The sequence below is a fragment of the Stigmatopora argus genome, chromosome 6, assembly GCF_051989625.1.
Source record: "Stigmatopora argus isolate UIUO_Sarg chromosome 6, RoL_Sarg_1.0, whole genome shotgun sequence".
Classification (NCBI taxonomy): Eukaryota; Metazoa; Chordata; class Actinopteri; order Syngnathiformes; family Syngnathidae; genus Stigmatopora; species Stigmatopora argus.
Window position 1 is genome coordinate 13,880,646 of NC_135392.1, and position 21,492 is coordinate 13,902,137.

At 36.6% G+C, this 21,492-nt stretch overlaps 2 protein-coding genes and 2 long non-coding RNA genes across 5 annotated transcripts; 3 read left to right on the forward strand and 1 right to left on the reverse strand.

Moving 5' to 3' along the window:
* Window positions 1–2,378: 2,378 nt before the first annotated feature.
* On the forward strand, window positions 2,379–4,031 carry snrpe (small nuclear ribonucleoprotein polypeptide E). Its single transcript, XM_077602371.1, has 5 exons — window positions 2,379–2,564; window positions 2,898–2,924; window positions 2,995–3,057; window positions 3,397–3,475; window positions 3,864–4,031. Exons 1-5 carry the CDS (start codon window positions 2,511–2,513, stop codon window positions 3,917–3,919), a joined length of 279 nt encoding a protein of 92 aa, XP_077458497.1. The 5' UTR covers window positions 2,379–2,510; the 3' UTR covers window positions 3,920–4,031.
* Window positions 4,032–4,239: 208 nt separating this feature from the next.
* Window positions 4,240–12,140, forward strand: cdc42 (cell division cycle 42). 2 transcript variants are annotated; one of them, XM_077602372.1, is made up of 6 exons: window positions 4,240–4,403; window positions 6,387–6,512; window positions 6,775–6,847; window positions 7,255–7,364; window positions 7,488–7,685; window positions 10,550–12,140. In XM_077602372.1, exons 2-6 carry the CDS (start codon window positions 6,408–6,410, stop codon window positions 10,637–10,639), a joined length of 576 nt encoding a protein of 191 aa, XP_077458498.1. In that variant the 5' UTR covers window positions 4,240–4,403; window positions 6,387–6,407; the 3' UTR covers window positions 10,640–12,140. The 2 variants fall into 2 exon arrangements, with proteins under 2 accessions (XP_077458498.1, XP_077458499.1); XM_077602373.1 differs by lacking the exon at window positions 10,550–12,140 and adding an exon at window positions 8,517–9,731.
* Window positions 12,141–13,254: 1,114 nt separating this feature from the next.
* On the forward strand, window positions 13,255–15,448 carry LOC144075819 (uncharacterized). The gene is made up of 4 exons (XR_013300641.1): window positions 13,255–13,398; window positions 13,582–13,667; window positions 15,073–15,189; window positions 15,252–15,448. It is a non-coding gene; the product is annotated as an uncharacterized LOC144075819 (long non-coding RNA).
* Window positions 15,449–15,490: 42 nt separating this feature from the next.
* On the reverse strand, window positions 15,491–18,758 carry LOC144075820 (uncharacterized). Its single transcript, XR_013300642.1, has 4 exons — window positions 18,055–18,758; window positions 16,632–16,699; window positions 16,398–16,543; window positions 15,491–15,599 (listed from the first exon to the last, which is right to left on the reverse strand). It is a non-coding gene; the product is annotated as an uncharacterized LOC144075820 (long non-coding RNA).
* Window positions 18,759–21,492: the final 2,734 nt, after the last annotated feature.

A 21,492-nucleotide genomic window follows, 5' to 3' on the forward strand; every position in this document is an offset into this window, starting at 1 on the left:
CACACACCAACACACTCATCACCAATCACGTTTTATAAGGATTATAGATGAATTTATTATTGTTATTAGCACCTATTTTGTTCAATAGCTCCCAAGCCATTTGACAGATTGACACGAAATTTACAGAAACGATAGGTAATTACGTTCTGTTTAACAAAAAGCTCTTAGTTTTTCAATAACACGTTCCATTTAGTAATTATAAATGTATTACTATTATTAGCACCTAATAGCTCCCAAGCAATTTGATGTACTATTGGCACCAAATTTACAGAAACGATAGGTAATTACGTTCTGTTTAACGAAAACCTTTTAGTTTTTCAATAACACATTCCATTTAGTAATTATTAATTTATTACTATTATTAGCACCTAATATCTTCAATAGCTCCCAAGCCATTTGACATATTGACACCAAATTTACAGAAAAGATAGGTCATTACGTTATGTCTCCGTAACTACACTGATTTTTTCACTGATTTAGGTCTTTTGCCGAGTAAACGTAGATTTAGGTCTTTTGCCGAGTAAACGTAGCTTATGGAGAAGCACCATCAATTTCGTCACACGCAGTTTCTGCGTGTGATGACAAGTAGGCTTTTTGTGTTGTGATAACGACAACAGGGGCCTATGTCCGATTATTATTATTATTATTATTATTATTATTATTATGTTTAAATACATCATTTCAACAGTTTTTATTAAGAAGGTGGAACAATATTGGCATAGACCATTTTGCAAGCAGACACTGAATATCCTGTCTATCAATGGGAAAGGAAACAGAAAGCCATTGAGTCTGGCTGGCTTGTTCTGGCATGCATGCCAAGGTCAGTGTTGTCAGGTTAAGGTTAAGCAGGTGAGACAGACAAGAGAACAAAGGATAGAGGCCCAGCCCTACCCTTTTCCCCTATCCCGTTTGCCTTCCCATTTTCACTGAACATTCACAGGAACAGGAAGTGATGCAAAAGGAGGCCCAACTAACAGGCAATTCCTTTGGTGGGTCAATTGGAGGAAATAAAGGTATGAAAGACAGCATATTCATTTTGATCAAGTGTAGCCTATCACTATTTTCCTTTCATGGACATGCATGCATGCGATTAACAGACACTATCATACTACAAGGGAGTCTCCTTATTTTATAGTGTTGTGATTGTGCTTTAAAGCAACATTTTCATGTTGTGACTACTAATTTAAGAAAGAAAATAAAAGGCACTTAGTGAAGGAACTGTCATGATAGTAATGTTTTAATTTCATAAGCTTTTATAAATATTTGGCAAGAATTAAGCCATGAAATTATGAGTTGACCCTTTCAAAATGTGAGTTTATTTTTGAGGGAATAAATTCAAGGCAAGGATAATTTCAAATGCCAGATTCTCTTTAAACTTCAGTTTTGATCCTATTTTGGTGGAGCGCCTATGAGGAAAATGTTTTTTTTAATGAAAAGGAGGTCAGTTATGGCCTTATTGTTGATAATTAGCATTCATTATGGCTATAAGGCACCGCCCTGTGCGTGTTAGAACCTGATGACTTTTACCTAAGTTTTTATTTAGAATGTAAGACAATGTGTCACAATGAATGTCAGCCATCCATAATTACTCTAGCCTCAAAAACAAGATTCTGGTAGTTGACAACGATGCCCGATGGGAGACACATGCTTCCAAAGGCTGCTCTATTATATTGGCTAAGTTATACTGAGGAGGCAGACCTTTGTTTCAGTAAAAAAAATAATGCATGTATGTTAGGATGGTTTAAACACCAATGTTGATTGCATTTGATTTTTTTGTCCTAGTCATGACTGTTTGCATCTCAGTCTCAAACAATTGCGATAGTGACTCATTGAGCCCATGTATATCAATAAATCATGTGGATCTATTCTTTATTCTATGGCAAAATGAGGGATTTTTATTTCAGTTTATATGTCATATGAGATGGTCTTTTCTGTTTCATCATCATCCGTACGAAGTACGTACTTCTGTATGTGTTGCTGTCCCCTAGTGGCCAAAGTGTTTAGTTTAACGTCTGAACATTCCATTAAATTGGGCTTTTTTTAACGGTACGATTTGGTCTGTACTACAATTCTGTTTTGTCCTGTTTGTTTTTTAAGAATCAAAATAGGAATGCATTACATTGGTGTTTAGGGCGCAGGAACAGATAACGGAATTCCTAAAACATTAATTACACTTTAGTAATAAATTAGTGTCAGAGAGCCTATTGATACATTTGAAAAGATCTGAAAGTCAGAATTATATCTAGATATATTTAATAGGACACTGGCCTTGACACATTAATTATCTGTAGTGGTACGAATAAGAAACAGAAATCGTTCATGTAGTAATGACCTCCAACCAGAGAGGGCACTGTTGTAAAAACCGATATGTTTTTAGCTATCACCGGAACAAGTAAACGGAAGCCCGCCATTGACGACGACGCATGTGAATCGTGATTGTTTTTTTCTACGGATAAGGACTCTGTTCAATTTATTCATCTTTCGGCTGTTATTCCACGCGCTTTTGAAAGATGGCATATCGCGGGCAAGGACAGAAGATTCAAAAGGTTATGGTGCAGCCCATTGTATCCTTTTCCCCAAATTATTGGATAAACGACACGAAACTCAATTAGCTTTAGCAGCTAAGCGAACGCTTTCACGAATGAAAGCTAATGTTAAGACATTCGATTTTAATGCATCAACAAGGCGTGTAGCCTAAACTCTATGTTGATGTTTTTAATCATTTGTTATTGTTCTTTCAACATTTTTGTATAATCCTAAACTATTACATTACGTAGCCCTTAAATTTTTCACATTAGGTTGAAAACTGAGGAAAAAGATCAACTAAATGTCTCTTGAGGTTTATTATTTCTGTTATTTGTTTGTGTGTACTGTTTTTTCTTGACTCCATCAATCAGAATCTAATCTTTAGGTATCTCCAAAATGTGAGTATACATTTTACAGTTTTCAGTTTTCTAATCGTTTGTGGGATTACAATTGTTTTTTCTTACGCAGCGGTCAAGGATCCAAGTGTGGTTGTATGAGCAGGTCAACATCAGAATAGAAGGCTGTATCATTGTAAGTGCAAACGTTCTACATATTAAAGGAATTATGCGATTGGGATTCTTTAGCTTCTAGAGAAGTTACTTTAAATCAAGGATTCAGAAGAAATTTTACTTCATTATAATCTCACTAATCAGTCATTCATATGAACTATACAGTGAAGGTTTTGCAACAGTGATTGCAGTGTATAAGACATCACAGTTGTTTAATTACGATTCTTTAAATGTATTTGTGAGTTAGCACTTTTAAAACATTTTACTGACCATAGATCGTGGTCTATTTATTTTCACTCAAGATGTTTCTGATATCCACTTTAATTCTGCAGAGCAATTTATGTTGTGCTTACTATTTTAGGGTTTTGATGAATACATGAACTTGGTTCTTGAGGATTCCGAAGAAGTCCACATGAAGACAAGGAATAGGAAACCACTGGGTAAGAGGTTTGTTTAGTCTAGGTGGGTTTGCATTGTCCTGGAAGGTGACATACAATCAAAAATGTACGTTAATCTTCCAACACAACAGTACAACAAACCCCGTTTCTGGATTATAGTCTCAAAGAGGGGTCATTGATCTGTTCAAAACAGTATGACTGCAGTTATGGCCCCACTTCAAAATATTAGCCTTACCAAGTATTGCTTCATGTTGCGCATGATTTATTAGGCTTTCATTTTGAAGCTGGCCAGAAAATGCTTGTCCTTTTTTTAATTGCACGATGACATTCTAAGACTTAGTTCTGCACCGAAAGGAGAGTTCCATTAAGGGCATTGGTTATAAAAATGAAATGCTAATAAATGTTAGATTTTTTTCTTTCTCTCTTCCAGGAAGGATCATGTTGAAAGGTGACAACATCACCTTGCTGCAGAGTGTGTCCAAGTGACCAATACAAGACATTTAAGCCCATCCTTAGTTTTAGACATTATTTGTGTAATGTTTGTGAAAATGGCCCATTTCTACATTTTTTCATTTTGAAAATAAATTTTTCTCTCATACATTTGTGTTTTTTTTAAATGGCGGTAGTGTTGAATTTAGGTCATTGTGTTGCATTGCCATCTAGTGGCAGACAGTTCCAGTTTATTTAATTTATGTAGGTCAACGCTACTTTATCATTTGCGTTGAGATTTTTACATATCGGGAAAATTACATTTTCACAATATAAGTGAAGATTTAATTAATCTTACCCTGGAGATTTTGACATTTTAAATGTCACTCCAAGTAATCAAGCGTCAAGTGAAGACTTTGAACGCGTAATTACGTCGTCGTCGTTTACTGGTTAGAGTGAGTGTCCCTGTTTGGTTGCCTGGGAAGCCCCTAGTGCTGAGTGGAGCTGCCAACGCCCGACAGAAAGACAAATTACAGATAAGGTAAGGAAAACGCCATAAATATATATATTTTTAAAAATCTTAAGGTTTTAACCGTGGCATATGTAGAATAGCTGTGGCCTTTGTGCAATCATTCTGTTCTAAGATCGAGGCGTTGCACAGATTAGCCCGGTAGTGTTGCTAGCAAGCTAATTTTTATGCTATATCACTACCGAAATAACACATTCATAGCAGTTTTTTATCGTCATTCCAGCGGTTATATCACGATTGTGTAGGATTTCAAATGTGTATTGATAAAAAAAATAACATGGCCAACAGAATAAGTACGTTTATCTGTTGGGCTATTTTTTCGCCTCCTATATGTTATTGACTGGAAACCGGCAATTAGTTATCTGCTTTTGGAACCGCTGACGGTAGGGCGTCATTTTAAAACATTCGAAATGCGTATGAAATAAAGATTGCAAAATGTGTTTGGACAATAATCTCCCTGCGAAACTGGAGGCCAGCAATACCCGCAATCTGGGAAAGCTTTTTCCAGTTAAGCTAACGGGAGTCGTTTGTGCTTTGATCCTCCATGATCTTTTCGTTTACTGATGCTTGTCTTGCCGTCAAAATCACGATTTCCTCTCATCTTCAGGGTATATATTCACAAAAATGACTGAGTATTTTTATGTCCGTTTGGATATAAAAAAAAAACTACTAAGTAATCATTACAACACAGGAGTAACATCCTCACTGCGAATGACGAAATTGGGTTACAGCAATGCATTCGAAGGTAAAAAGGCGACGACACTAAATCAGCGATTCCCTCGAAAAACTGTCGCGTCTTATGACCCGAACCAGTATCCATTAGAATGAATTCACATTTAAATTGTTAGAGAATCGAATAGTCCAGTACGGATACGATTTAATGTTGCCTCTTTCAGATTCACGTTCAATGGCGTTTAACTTTGTGTTTCCGTTTTCACTGACCAGCCAGCCTTCTGTCCATTTGTACACGTGAATAAATGTCTTACTTAGTTATATGTATGTAAAATAACTCTAAAAATTATGAAGATGTATAACTTTCCTAGTGCTCTGTGGTTTAATGCCTGGATTAGGACATGCTAATTTTCTGTTGATTGGCTATATTCATGCTGCTGCATTGCATATGATGGATTGTTTACCTGTGTAATACTCTTTGCAGTACTTTGTAAATTTATTTTCTTTTTTCAGTTTGGGTATCGCAAGTCTAAAAATCTTTTGTGCCACTGTGGTGGCAGTGTAAGTGGATCGTTCCACAGTGTGCAATTTCCCCATTTAAACTGTCAAAAGTGATGATCGTCAAAAATCTATATTATCATATAAAAGGTGAAAATGTTTATACAGTGTTGTTTAACTTAGGTTTCGTTACAAAAGACAGGCTTTAATTTGTTCTCATAAATCACCCCTCCACCTCTCGGCTCGGGAGTCCCGAGTCCTCACAAATAAAATATGAAATTTCGGGTTTACTTCGGGTTCGGGCCTGCAAATCAAGTTAATTGGTCGGGCTCAGGCCGGATTTTTTCGGCCCGATCGTACCTCTACTGTATAGTAAGAATAGAATTAAATATACAAAGCGAACAAAACCACAATTCCAAATTGGCTAATTCAGATAGTCCATTTAATGCCATGAAGTGCTGCAGGTAGATGCCCTCAGGAACTTGGCCTTTTCTCTGGATATGGCCAGTTTGGCCAATGCAGGACCTTCTACAGAAATCCCTCCCAGCAAGTGATTCACTTAAGATTATTGCATGAGCTCTTGCTGCAAAATCCATGCAGTGACTCCTGTCATTGCACCATTTTACAACATGTTAACAGATTATAAAAAAAGCATTTGTTATACTCAACTTCAAACTCTACATTGTATTTCTCTCAAGGCACGTCCTCAACATACTAGTATTTATGATCAAAAGATGTTGCTGCAGTGGACCCAGTAAAATCAAGATAAGACCAAATTTTCCAAAACAAGTTCCAAAATAAATCCTCTTTGTTTTGCTCTTTCAGGTATTGAATGAATTTTGAAGAATGCAGACCATCAAGTGTGTTGTTGTTGGTGATGGGGCTGTGGGTAAAACCTGCCTGCTCATCTCATACACCACAAACAAATTTCCCTCCGAATATGTACCCACAGTGAGTATAAACAAACAATGACGATTTCTTATTTTGCTCGCACATCACCTTTATAATCTGTCAGTATCCTGGTGATTTGTGTTTATGTTAAAGAGTTGTATTTTTAAAGAATTTGCTTTCAAAATATTGGGAAATATACTAGTCCACCGAAATGAGAAGTATTTCCTTGTACGAGTTAATAAGATTATAATGTGTGCAATTGTGCATAGAATTTAGGGTGTTTGGGCATAATGTGGTAATGACTTTAACCTTTCTTTCACAGGTGTTTGATAATTATGCCGTAACTGTAATGATTGGAGGCGAGCCCTACACACTGGGTTTGTTTGATACCGCAGGTATGTATCTGATTTTTTTATTTTTCCAATTCATGTTCATCCAGTTTATTTATATCCATCCCTGAAATTTAAATTTTAAAACAGTGTATTTCAATCGGTATTTTCCCCATAATTGGCGTCATTGTGGCACTTTCCACATGGGCCTATTTTCTTGTCTTGCTCGACGTACAGGAAATTTTGTTTTATTAAAACACTTATAAATAAGTAGAGAAGCTCCTATGTTTGCTGTTAAGATAGAAAGCAAAGGTTAGGTACGAGGTATTCCAACTTGATCAAACCCATGATGTTTATCGTGCATAAACCCCTCTGCTCTTTTCTTGTTTAATTGAATTGCTTATCTTTCTCTAACTCAAGGCATGTTTACTTTCTACTTTGGCCTTAACCTTTTCCACTCTTTCTTTATCTAGGTCAGGAAGACTACGATAGGTTAAGACCTCTGAGTTATCCCCAGACAGATGTCTTCCTTGTGTGTTTCTCCGTTGTGTCTCCCTCATCATTTGAAAATGTAAAAGAAAAGGCAAGTGTTCCCCATTTCTTACCTTTTCAATTTCTTCTTGAAAGCATAATGAAAACATCAAATAGATTTTTATAGTATTGGTTCACTGTGTTGACCCCTAAACTATTATCTTTGCTTCTTCAGTGGGTACCAGAGATCACCCACCATTGTCCCAAGACCCCTTTTCTGCTGGTTGGCACTCAGATTGATTTACGAGATGACCCCTCAACTATAGAGAAGCTGGCGAAGAACAAGCAAAAACCTATTACTCCAGAGACAGCAGAGAAGCTTGCACGAGACCTCAAAGCTGTGAAATATGTGGAATGCTCAGCCCTCACTCAGGTAACATCTACTTTATACAAACAATTCAATCAAAATGCATGAGCAACACTTTAGATCGCAAGAGGTAAGAAAATGGAGGGGGAAAGCGCATGTTTAAATTCAAGCCCATCCTTTGCACACAATGCCTGATACATTTTATTTTGACTTGTGTTTTTTTGTTGTTGTCGTTGTTACCACTGGTTTTGAAGTCTTTCATTATAGAAAAATATAATAAATTCAGTCAATCAGTAACCAATGACAGCCGTTCAAGGAGTTTATCTGTTCATGGCCATGTGTGCTCGTGATGAAGAGCATCAAAAAGATTATAATTTACATTTGAAGATCAATTTTTTTTCCATCACCTCTATTTTTGTAGGAGAACCACCCCCCTTCGTATAAAAAAGTAGGAGAACAATTTCAAAGGCACCAATGTTTTAAGCACTTAGTTTTAATGAGTGGAGGGATTAGATTCCGAGTTAGCAAGGTAATCCATTTGGTGGTATACTTTGAGAAGGAAGGGAGTTAGCATTGTGATCCAGAAGGTCAGGAGAACAATAGTGTGAGTGGAGCTGCATTTTCCTTTCCTCCCTCCTTCCTATCATGCTGCTCTTCCCCTTGCAAAGTTGCTGATGCAATTTCCTTTTTCGGTCTTTTGCATATACCAAAATAGTTGGATTCACTTTAAATATTGATGTTTTTTTTCCTTTTCTGCATGGATTTAACATCGACTTTTACCTAAAAACCTTCCCTCCTTGCCCCTTTTCCTTGCTCTGCTGTATTTTTTTCCTGTCCTCTTCTTTCACATCTTCCTGTGCTAACTGAGATATTGTCTTCCCTCTCTTGTCACTGTAGCGAGGGCTGAAGAATGTGTTTGATGAAGCTATCCTAGCTGCCCTAGAACCACCTGAGTTGCAGAGACAGAGGAAATGCTGCATTTTTTAAACAATGTGCAACTGCTACGACCTTTTCCACCGCTAATTGTAACATATTTCACTTCAGGCGCTTTTTCAAATACTTTATGGTAAAATCTGGTTTTCAAAATCCCAACCATGTCCCCTAAAATTATTTATTACCCAGGTTAGAGTCGATTTTGACCAGGCTTCATCGCAGTTTTTCCATTCTTTCTGTGCTACAATGGTTTGTTATACAGCACGTGAGCTTTGCCATTTGTTGATAGTTTGTACATTAAAAGTAGCAATAGGACTAGTGAAACCCTGTGAGCCGTATCCATATCTTCTCAGACCTGTGGAGGTCATAACTCTTGGCATACTTTACCAGATCATTGTCCTTTTTTGCTTGGCGCATGATGACCAAAGCAGCTGAATATGGCTACCACACTGTTCATTAACACTGTTCGAGGTTAATTGAAGCAAAAGCATATGGAGAATTGGTGGTCCGGCTTTTAATTTCTTATTAATATTACTCTATTTCCGATAATAGCGTACTAAGTTAAATTGCAGCTTAAACCTTGGGTGTTGCCATGGCGGTGTACTAAACACTTAAAAAAAATGTATATTTTTTTCTACTATTTATGACTGTACATGTAAGGCTTTAGAAATGTTATCATTGTGTCGTGCTATCTTAACCACAGCAGTACAATATGTTATGCTCTTTGAAGTAGAAAATAATTCTATGCAGTGTTGTGCTTTATCTGGTTTAGGATGTTGAGTTAAAAATAAAAGATTCTTATTTGTTCTAAAATAAAAAGAATTTGGCACACATTTGTGCAAGTTCTTGGTTGTAGGTTTGCACTCACGGACATGGATGTCTGGAAAAGATTTTACCCAAAATTACAACTTTATCCTCTATACAACCTGCATATAGATATTGTGCTCAAGGTTGTAACCAGTGTTTTAAAAAGGGCTCTTAAGATCACGGTTTTACTTAAGACCTGTCTGATGTACCGTATAGACCCACGTTCACCTTCCGGTGGTGACAGAAAAATAGTTTAGATTCTTGAACCACCAAAACAGCTGCACAGTTCCTTAAATGCTGAACGGGAAGTTGCCTCTATCTATCGTCGTGTGACATTTGTGTGGTGGTTTACAAAATGGTCAATGTTGTAACGGAAAACTCAAAATCTTTAGGAAACATCCGACTCTTTCATAGATAATGATTTCCAAGATATGCTTCATGCGTCACACTGAAACAACTTATAATATAATGTTCAATTCATGTGTATTTTTTAAATGTCAAACATAAGGTGATATCATTACAATGTAATAAAAAACTAGATACATTTTAGAATATACTTCCAATTTAAAATGACAGTCATTCCCCAGAAAAAAGGACAGCTCAACAAAAAAAAGACATTATGTCCATGGTGAATTTACGTGACCTTACTACCAAACTACTACATGAATTTGAAATTATTCTACAAACCGTTTTTGTTGTTTACTGTTGTGACGTACAGGAAATATATAAACACTTGTGTGGAAGAGAAAAACTTATAATAAAGCACAAATGAGCTTCTCTTTGTCTGTCCTTTTCTGTTGTTAACAGTCAAATTTCTACAAACTGATTTTTCCATGGTCAAAATTGGGCACAATATGACACATGCGCTGTTTTCCCCTCCACTTTTCTGTACACAACTTTGATTTGTCTTCCCTGTGCTGTTGACGTGGTCCCAAGGCACCACAATGGCATCCCTGCACTAGAAGTTCATATCCACAGCACATTTGACAAAAGAACGTTTTGCGTTTTTTTCTGTTTATTAGTTTTGTCACATTGTTATATTATTAATGCTGTTTTTGTTCCGATTTCACCGTTTTATCTCCCCCTGTTGACCTAAATGTGAAATTGTTTACACTTAATTTACCTTTATTTGGCCTTTGCATGTTTTCACTCCCCCTTTATTTAGCCTTTGCATTTGTTCTTGTTCACAGAAAGGCCTAAAGAATGTGTTTGATGAGGCGATATTGGCTGCACTGGAGCCCCCTGAGCCCAAGAAGAAGCGCAAATGTGTGCTGCTATGAGAAGCTCGTCTCTTTCAAAGCATACACATCTAACACAACATACTCTCGCATACATTCTGCCCTCACACACACCCGATCACATTTCCATTACTCTGCTACGGCTGATAGACAGCACTGACCTCCAAAGGCATGACTAGAAAGATTACAGTCAACCAAGTTTAACTGTCTCTGCAATAAGAAGCTTCATTCTCCTAAGTCTGATTTGGGGTTAGAAGATCAGCCTAACCAGCAGGTTATGCGGGCTTTGCACAGACTGCCATTGCCTCTGATGACGATTGAGACATCGAGCTTATGTACATTAGGAATTAAAGTTGTTGAGCTTTTAAGTAGATTTCTCGAAATGCAATCAGTGTTGAGGCTTGATCTGCCCTTTTAAATATCCCAACTATTTTGTTGTCTTCAGCCATTGTGGAGTCCCACTCTAGCCCTTCCTAGTTGTCTCCCATCTTCTAGGCACTACCAGAGGGAATGCTAATGGAATGGTGCTCATGTTTTTGTTTGCCAACATCCCATCATATTTATTCCTCGTTCCCCATTTTAACCATTAACCGTGAGAACTGTGTGGTCATAGGACACGTGATATGAGGCAGTACAGTGTGTTGTCTGCTTTGAAATCTTAAATATTGCATACATTTTATATCACATGCACCCTATTTATGTTGACATGCTCATGGTTCAGTGCGCAGTCAACCAGCTAAAAAAAAAGAATTATGCTTTTTACCCTTTGCTGGAGGGAATGTGAACAGTGTTACAAAAAGTGGCCTCTTTATGCATTGTTTAGGACCAGGTCTCCATTTATTGTAACCGTCACTTCACTCTTGAAATGGCTAGAGAAAATCTCCGGCCAAATTCTTCTCAATCTACAGACATGACAATTTGAGGCACACTATGCTTCCTTCCAGTGTCATGTTGGCAAACAATGTATAATTGAAGGAGATGCCCCAACTCTATTTTGACCCATTTTGATTGGGGGGCGTGCCAAGAGGAAGGAATGCAAATGTGAACGGTTGTTTGTCCTTACTGGCAAACAGTGTATAGCCCACCTCTCTCCCAGATTGCTCCAGCTCCGCTGTACCTGAAATGTGGACAGAAATTAAGGTTAGATGCAGATAAAACTTGCTCTCTCAGGTGCAGCAGAGTTGCACTTACTGGAAGATGGAACACCCTTATGTAGGTTCTAAAATATTTTGTGTTTTCCACTTTGGTGGCTTTCTGACATTGTTTCACCCTCCCCACGTCCCCTCTATATTAAACCCTCTCGAAATACTATAATTTCTATCTGCCACTTCATACCAAGAAAACCTCTAATGGTAGAGAGACTGGTTGATAATTTGTTTATTTTTTTCTTTTACTGGCGACATAGAGTTGGGTTCCCCTGCAGCCTGTGTATTGTTATAACCTGTTGTTTTGGTTAAAAAAAACCAAAAAGCTTTTGTCCAAGGTCTTTGTTCTTTATATATGCATTCTTTAAAACATTAAACTTATACCTTAATTGCCTTTACCACTTTCTCTGTCAATTATTACATAAGAATTTACATTTCTGGACTAGCATCATATTGGTCGGGGAAAGCCGCTAGGTGGCATTGTTTAGCAGAAAATGGCCATTGATTTGATTATTTTTAAATAAATATCCCCAAGGAATATTTTTGTTTTATTGTTGTTTTACCATATGTTTAAACTTGAGTCAAAAATAACCCCTGCACCTCACTTGGGTTTTGTCAAAACCACATTTAAAACTAAAAATGAAAAAGGTCCAAGCCCAGGTAAAGGTGTATATGTATATACGGTCCGTGCATTTTCTCGTAGCGCCTTCACGTATCAATCCAACCCTCAAAAACTATTTTATGGCTATAAAACCTCTACTGCAGCTACAGCTGCGACACATAAAAAATAATTAATAAATCAATGCACAAAAATGGGGTAAAATCCACTTCCTAGCAGCATTTCATGATTAAATACAAATACTGGAGCTTTTCAGACATTACAACCGGGCCGGGGGGTGATTTTCCCGGGAAAAGACAGTAATGAACGCCAATGGCGTACGGGCAAACATTGCCCGAAAATGGGGTAAAATCCAGCCAAAAACAGCATTTATTGATTAAATACAAATACTGGAGCTTTTTAGACATCAGAACCGGGCCCGGAGTATCATTTCCACGGTAAAAAGACAGCGATGAACGTTGATACGTCCATATACGTCCATACGTGAAACGGCAAAAAAAAGCACTGCCACTATTTAAATGTCTAGAAGTAAAAAACAAACACTAAAGTGCATGTCATCACAATGTTCATAATGTGCAATACTGTATTTTAAAGGATTAAAGCCCAACCAAAAAATATTTACAGCTCCCCCCACTAACTAATGCACGTTATGATGAAAACAATGTTTTTTAAAATGTGAATGCCCAATCAACACGTATTTACAGCCCCGCCCCCGCCCCGCCCACTGACTAATGCATGTTATTATAAAAACAATGTATTTTTTTAAAAGTATTAAAGTCCAACCAAAAAGCATTTACAGCCCCCACCCCCACCCCCCACACTGGCTAACGCACGTTATTATGAAAACAATTTATAATTTTGTGTGTGTCTATTTTTAATAGGCGTGGCCTAGGTCACAGTTCAAATTGCTGACGTCAAACCCCACAATGGCTGATGAACCAGGAGGCAACACGGGCGTGCACTGCAGAGCAGCTCAAAAGTGACGGTTTGCCGAAGAAAGCCTGACAAACTTCTCACAGGACGATGCAGCACATTCGGTATGTTGTCATTTGGGTATTTGGAAGCCCCAGTTCTCGTCTTGAGAGTGATAAGAGCATGATTCGTTGACGTGAAGTAGCCCCATGTGTGTGCAGACAGCAAAATGTTTGCAAACAAATTGGCTACATTGCGTTACCTATCGCTCTTTGTTTAAAAAGAAATCATTCCATTGTGTGTTTCAGTCCCTTAACGAGCACAGACTGCTGGGAAACATCAAGAATGTGGCCAAAACGACCAGAAAGGGGCATCTTGTCGACGCCATAACAAAGTGAGTCATTTTTAAATAGTTCCGATTTTCTCTATCCGTGTAATATTTAAACGTCAGCGTTCAGTATTCAAGGCTTTGCGCAATTGGTTCGTTTTTCATCATGATACATTCAACTTTTGAATGAAAACACTAACTAGCTTGGTGTTTTTTTAATAGCAAAAACCTGTGGATAAGTCACCCACGCAAATGCCATTAGTGGACGTGTAAGGAATAAACAGTAATCCCTCGATTATCGCGGTTAATGTAGACCAGACATGGCTGTGATAAATAAACTATAAAGTAGGGTCATCCCTATTGAATTTAATTTATTAAAAAAAATACTGTAGTGGCAAGTGTAGGAGTAGCTTCCGCTTGTGAGTTTCACATCTTTCTGAACTTACAAATAATAATCGAACATGGGCTTGTCATCATTGACTTGACAAAAGCCTAATTGTTATCATACCCAGATAACTGCGTATGACAATTGGTAATTGGTACTAAAAATTCTGCCATGTAGTGGAACTGTGCACTCGAATAGATTATATACTTTTACCCCGTTAACTTTCTTAAAGACCTCAGGACCGTTTCTTTTGTAGTTTTAAATGTGGTTTTGAAAAAACCTAAGTGAGACGTTTATTCAACAATAGTGCAGGTGTCATTTTTGACTCATTTAAACATTTTTTTCCTCGGCATAAGAGAAAAACAAGCTTTTTGGATATTCATTTTTTAAAGAATGAATGGGTTTGAAATAATTGACTGAAAACCTCAAGGCAGGAGTAGGATTTATTTTATTAATTATTTTCATGTAATTTGTACCTTGTGGCCCCCTGTCAAGTGTGTTTTCTATATTTCCCACCACATCAAGATCCTGATTATTTGTTTGTGGAGAAAAACATGAAAAATAGACTGGATAGGGGCCTTTAAAGACTCAGATCATTTTTTAGTCTCTGCAGCAAACTAGACCATCAGGAGTGTCTGATATTGCCTATGCTTTTGATGTTTTATAGGAAAAAAAGCTAAACGTAGGAGTTTTTTTGTCAAATTTGACTTAATTAGGCCCTAGTCTGTATTTCTTTTTATGTAATTTAATCTATTGTGCCTTGACCCCTTTTTTAATGTTTTCCAGAATTCCACAAGCGGGCCAAGGTTTCCTGCCTATGTACAGATAGGCTGAGGCACCCCCTTTTTCTCGGTGCTGGTGGTTACGCGAAAACCTATCAGTGCGTTTTTTTCAAAATAAAAGGTAAGACCTTGTGAATGGTGTTTTACTTTATATTGACCCCCTTTTTTTCCAGAATTCTACCTGGTGCCAAGGGGAGTTTCTTTGTCCATTTGAAAATCTCAGAAGTTTTTCAAAATAAAAGGTAAGACCTTGCAAATGTTTTTTACTTAACTTTGTGTATTGACCCCTTTTTTTGTTTTCCAGAATTCCACAAGGGGGACAAGGTTTCCTGCCTATGTACAGATAGGCTGAGGCACCCCCGCATTTCTCGGTGCTGGGTGTTACGCGAGAACCTATCTCCAAACTTTTTCAAAATAAAAGGTAAGACCTTGCGAATGGTTTTTTACTTAACTTTGTGTATTGACCCCTTTTTTGTTTTCCAGAATTCCACCTGGTGCCAAGGGGAGTGTCTTCGTCCATTTGAAAATGGATGAAGGCAAAACTGATTTTTCAAAATGCTGGAGGGCCTGTGCGAACCTATCAGTGAGGTTTTTCAAAATAAAAGATCTTGCAAAGTATATATGGGTGTTAAGCCAGAACCTATCTCCAAACTCTTTCAAAATAAAAGTTTTTCAATGTATACATGTGTTTGTCTTGATCTAACAAAAAATGCAAGTAACAATCCAAGTTAAAAAAAATTATTTACAGGTAAACATTTCAACTATAACATTCTTAGTTAGCATTATATTGAAGTGTTGATTGGTGTAGCCAGTCTTCTCTGGTTTGTCCACCTGTAGAAATAAGACATTTTAGTTAAAGGTCCACAAAACAATTTTACACTTAATTTTTGTAAAATACACTTGGAAAAAAAAATTAAAAATGGGGGAATAAATTTAGAAAAAAAGCTATGGGAATAAACACTTAGAAAATAAAATTAGGGAAAAAAGATGGGGGCATTAAACATTTAGAAAAAAAAACCTGGGGGAATAAACACTTAGAAAATAAAATTAGGGAAAAAAATTAAAAATGGGGGGAATAAACACTTGGAAAATAAAATTAGGGAAAAAAAGATGGGGGGATTAAACTTTTAGAAAATAAAATTAGGGAAAAAAATTAAAAATGGGGGGAATAAACACTTAGAAAATAAATGTAGAAAAACAGCTATGGGAATAAACACTTAGAAAATAAAATTAGGGGAAAAAGATGGGGGCATTAAACATTTAGAAAAAAAAAAAGCTGGGGGAATAAACACTTAGAAAATAAAATTAGGGAAAAAAATTAAAAATGGGGGGAATAAACATTTAGAAAATAAAATTTGGAAAAAAAAGATGGGGGGGGATTAAACATTTAGAAAAAAAAGCTGGGGGAATAGACAGAATTTTTTTTAAAAAAAAAACTGGGGGAATAAACATTTAGAAAATAAAATTTGGAAAAAAAAGATGGGGGATTAAACATTTAGAAAAAAAAGCTGGGGGAATATACACTTAGAAAATAAAATAAAATAAAACTGGGGGAATAAACATTTAGAAAAAAAATTGGGAATAAATACTTAGAATTCCTGCTCTAACATTAACTGAGATCCTTCTTACCTTAAAGATTTAGTCAAAGAGCCATGGAAATGAATGGCCAGTGAAACATCACCATGATGATTTAGGCTTTTATTTAATTTGGTTTTTCAGAAGTACAGAGACACCATATGATTCAAGTGGGCAACTTGCGAGGAAGATCTCTCAGGCTTGTTGCATGCAAAAAAAAAATAGCAAAAGTTAGAATATATAGAATGGAGATTCAACTTTTATTTTGGGGGGGGGGGGTAGTTTTACCTGGCCCAGTCTCCTCTTCTATAACCTCAATAGTGCTCTAGGCATGCTAGAAGAGTGGCATCTTGGTGCTAAACAGGGAAAATTTGCACACACAAAAAGCACAAGTTAGCATATATAGAGCCTGGAGATTCAACAGATTGGCGTAGTTGTTTTTTTGGGAAGTAGTTTTATCTTGATGCTAAACAGGGAAAACTTGATTTTACCACGGTATTTGGGGGTTGCCAAACAATTACGGGATAGAGAAATCTTACAAGAAATTAAATAAACGATCAAGATAAAGAATGAAAATTAGTTAGCGAGTGCCAAGTGCTATTTTTCCTTTTCCAGACAAGGCGATTAAATATACAGACTGACGTTAACAGCTAGGACAAGTGTGTCAAACTCGGGTTGGTTTGCGGGTCGCAATAACGTCAACTCGATTTCACGTGGGCCGGACCATTTTTGAAATAATATTTAGATTATTATTATTTTTTTTTAATTATTATTATTATTTTTTAAATTGGATAACAAAAAACTATCAAAAGCCCTAAATATTCAGTTTTTATAGATCTAAAAAAAATGTTTGTTTGAGCTTTTTTTTTCTTCATGAGGGAAAATATCTTATAATTTGTTTTTCATTTCAAAAGGAAACAAAATATTTTTGGGAATATGTTCAATATGAGTGGAAAACAGAATTTTTTAAATATATTTATTTTTAGATTTTACTAAATGCTTTTTGAACTAAAACACAAAAAGGAAAAAATGGATTAAAAATTTACAATTATTGATTTAAAAATGGGAAAATGAGGAAATATAATATACATGTATAATCTTCATTTGAATTTGATCCTAACAGAAAGTCGGTACTCATGATTTACTTTCTCGGGCCGCACAAAATGACTCGGCGGGCCAAATTTGGCCCCCAGGCCGCCGCTTTGACACCAGTGAGCTAGGAGAAAGTTGGCTTAATAGTTTTGCATACGGCGATTAAATATACAGACTGACGTTAACAGCTAGGAGAAAGTTGCCTTAACAGTTTTGTATAAGTGATTTTTTTGTAAAAACAGAACAATTACAAATCGGCAACGGCTGTTTAGCACTCTGGATGTCATTCTAGAGTGAGCATTTACCCAGCAAACTGTCGGTTGATCACTCGGCGTTGTTTGATTAAATTTAAAGTCTTGCCACACGACTCAATAATGGAGAGAAAACGGACAACATACTTTTTAAGTCAAATCGTGACACTAATACTAATGTTAACTAGTAACATACGGCACACAGCCGGTGAGGAAAATAAGCGCAAATTTAAATTGTCGACGGTGTGCTAAACCTGGCATTAAACTAAGATATTTGTTGGCGTTTTGGGCTCAATTGATTGCTGAAAAATCTCCCGATAGCGTGATGAAAACGCATTTGGGCCAGTGAATTGCTCTATATTCCTTACCTCGTTGTGGCGTGCTCATGGACCGTCAGCGTGTGAAAGGTTTTCCAAAAGGAATGGTTACTGCGCATGCGCTTAATTAGCTCGTCTGCGTCTACAATAGGCGTAAGGTCTGGCTTCTCCACTCTACCACAAGCCAATCATAGGTGAAAAGCAATGACGTATCCCTACGCTTGCAACAAGGCAATGACGCATCCCCACCCCTGCGACAAGGCAATGACGTATCCCTACGCCGACGCGGCCTATTCACACACACAAAAGACCTTCCCTCCCTCAATGTGTGTCACCCAGAAAATCGGTCAATAAAAAACTACATGAACAGGCTTATATGGAGAGGATAAATAGCAACCTAGGATGGAAGTTTAAGGATTTTGGGCCCGATTTCTTGGTTCCATATTTGTGTTTCTCAAAAACCTTCTCCCTCCTCTTCCACATGGTGGACTGAGGACCTAGGTGGTTCAATACTTAGGCTTAAAACTAAGAACCCGTTCCAGGAAATACCAAACACCATGGTACGGATTCAAACAAGAACATACCTGTGCACTTGCACACCCTCAAAAGTGTAATGGAGTAGAGAACTGTTTTCTAATACTGGGGGAGCAAATTTGAACTTAAAGATTCTCATCTCACAAATGAGGATCTTTAAGTTTAAAAAAAAAGTGAGCCAAGTCACCTGACAAGTTAATCCAATCACCGTAATAAATGTTTTGGGTACATATACATATATACACACACACATATATATATATATATATATATATATATATATATATATATATATATATATATATATATATATATAGATATATATATATAGATATATATATAGATATATATATATAGATATATATATATATATATATATATATATATATATATAGATAGATATATAGATATATATAGATATATATAGATAGATATATAGATATATATAGATAGATATATAGATATATATAGATATATATAGATAGATATATAGATATATAGATAGATAGATATATAGATATATACATATATATATATATATATATATATATATATATATATATATATATACATATACATATATATATATATACATATATATATATATATACACATATATATATATATATATATATATATATATATATATATATATATATATATATATATATATATATATATATATATATATATATATATATATATATATATATATATATATATATATATATATATATATATATATATATATATATATATGGGCCTGCAGAACTGATTGTGAAAGCCTCCAGGTACATTTCTGACCTTGGCAACAAATAATGGCTGAAATATTATTGGTTAAATGCTTAAATATGAAAACATACATGGAAGCAGCGCAAACAGGTGAAAAGCAATGAAAGGAAGCAATTTGGAATTATTTGATAATTATTCATGGACAAAATATAATTAACATCAGTCTGTGATTCAGATATTTTTTTTAACGCCAGCAGAGAAGGCCTTGCAGGCCCTGACGGTCCCCCACTGATCTATATACGCACACACACTCATCGTCACTGTATATAGAGTATACAGATGTACTTTATATAAATGTACCCAAAATCTTAATCTTTTGATTTGCATGGTGACAGTTCAGTTCACACTTCAATGAAGTTTGAACAGATGTCTAGAAATTCTGCAAATGAGGGTAATGCATCAGGTGCGGTGACCCACATTACTAGCTACGAGTTGAAATTCAGTCAGGGATACTGAACTGTACTTCTCCTCTCCTTTACCCCCATGAATCTCTGAGGGTTTCACACATTCCCTGCGATTCTCAAGTGCTGCCTGTCAGCGCCTTCTTCTACTAAAGACACACCGACAGCTATTAATTATCACACAGGCTGAACGAAGGGCATTGCTGTCTGCCTTGTCTCTGTGTTATACATCCCGTACACACATTTGCGGAGGGATAACACCTGGCCTCCATCGGCCTTCATCGTGTTTGACAAATGAGACGAAATGTTTTGTCCTCTGGGAGAATCCAATCACCATTAAGTCTACTCAGTCGGTGTATTCCACAATCCTTCAACTTGCAAAAGTTGTGGCCTATGGCAAGGTGTTCACACATTTATTTGATATCCTACGTATGTATAAAATGGGCCATATGGTCCAATGTTTATAGCAAACTAGTGGAAGGACTGTTTTACCAGTTATGTTTTAGCAATACAATGCCTGACTAATTTGAAAACTACCAAGAATAATAAGATCTACCATGTTCTCGAGGGTACTCGGATGATTCGCCTAAAGACGTTTCGCCGACGGACGTTTGACAGACGGACAGGTCGCCGAATGGACGACAGATCGGCAGAACGTCCATTCGGCGACCTGTCCGTCTGTCAAACGTCCGTCGGCGAAACGTCTTTAGGATGAACGATCGGCAGAACGTCCATTCGGCGACCTGTCCGTCTGTCAAACGTCCGTCGGCGAAACGTCTTTAGGATGAACGATCGGCAGAATGTCCATTCGGCGACCTGTCCGTCTGTCAAACGTCTGTCGGCGAAACGTCTTTAGGCGAATCATCCGGTCACGGTTCTCGAGGCAAATAATGTATTGAACATATACTGAATTTAGCACCACTGATACTAATGATCCATGCCAAAGACAATTAAAATGTTTGCCTCTAATTCTAGGGTGACTTCAGAGGAAATGTTCAGGTTCCACTCTGTTGATTTTACTAAGAATAGTATTAAGGTTGCATTCATATGAACTGCTTCATTCAGATTTCCAGTATAATTGTCTTATCAGGCTGTACAAGTCTCACCTGTCAGAGTGTGACCTTCTCCATGCTTGAAAAACTTCCTAGCATTATAATCCTTTTAATCATTATAATCCGAGAGGGGTTGGAAAATTGTTGATTCAGATTAAGTATTTGAAGAAAATCCAAGAGATGAGTGGACATTTAATCCTTCACTTTAGAAAGGTTCCAAACACCAAATTTGGTGTTAAATGCTAGTTTATAGGAAATGAGGGTCCTTTGTGATCATTAATGTTTTTTTTTCCAATAGTTAAACTATTTTTAGTGTTAATGAAAATTAAAACTATAATAAAGTGCATTAGGCTGTAACACAAATCACCTTTTGCAGTAGGTCATAATTATTCCTCCTAAATGTTAAAAGCTAGTTATTCACTAAATGTTTTAACTGCTCCAAAAAGCAATTGGAGCTTACGTCATTCGCTTTGCGACATAAATTTTAAGCAAGTGTCGAGCCACATAAAATGTTTCTTATTTGTTCAGCTGCATTTAGTACCTCAGTGTTAATGTTGAGGTCCACCCATCTCGCCATGAACTGTTGCCACTCTCGCGTATGAAACACACGACTGTGTATTTTGTGCAGTGTGTTCCTCCAGCCAGGTGGCCATCAAATGACACTCACACTGGTCACTGCAAGGATAATTTTGACATGGCTGATTGCTGTT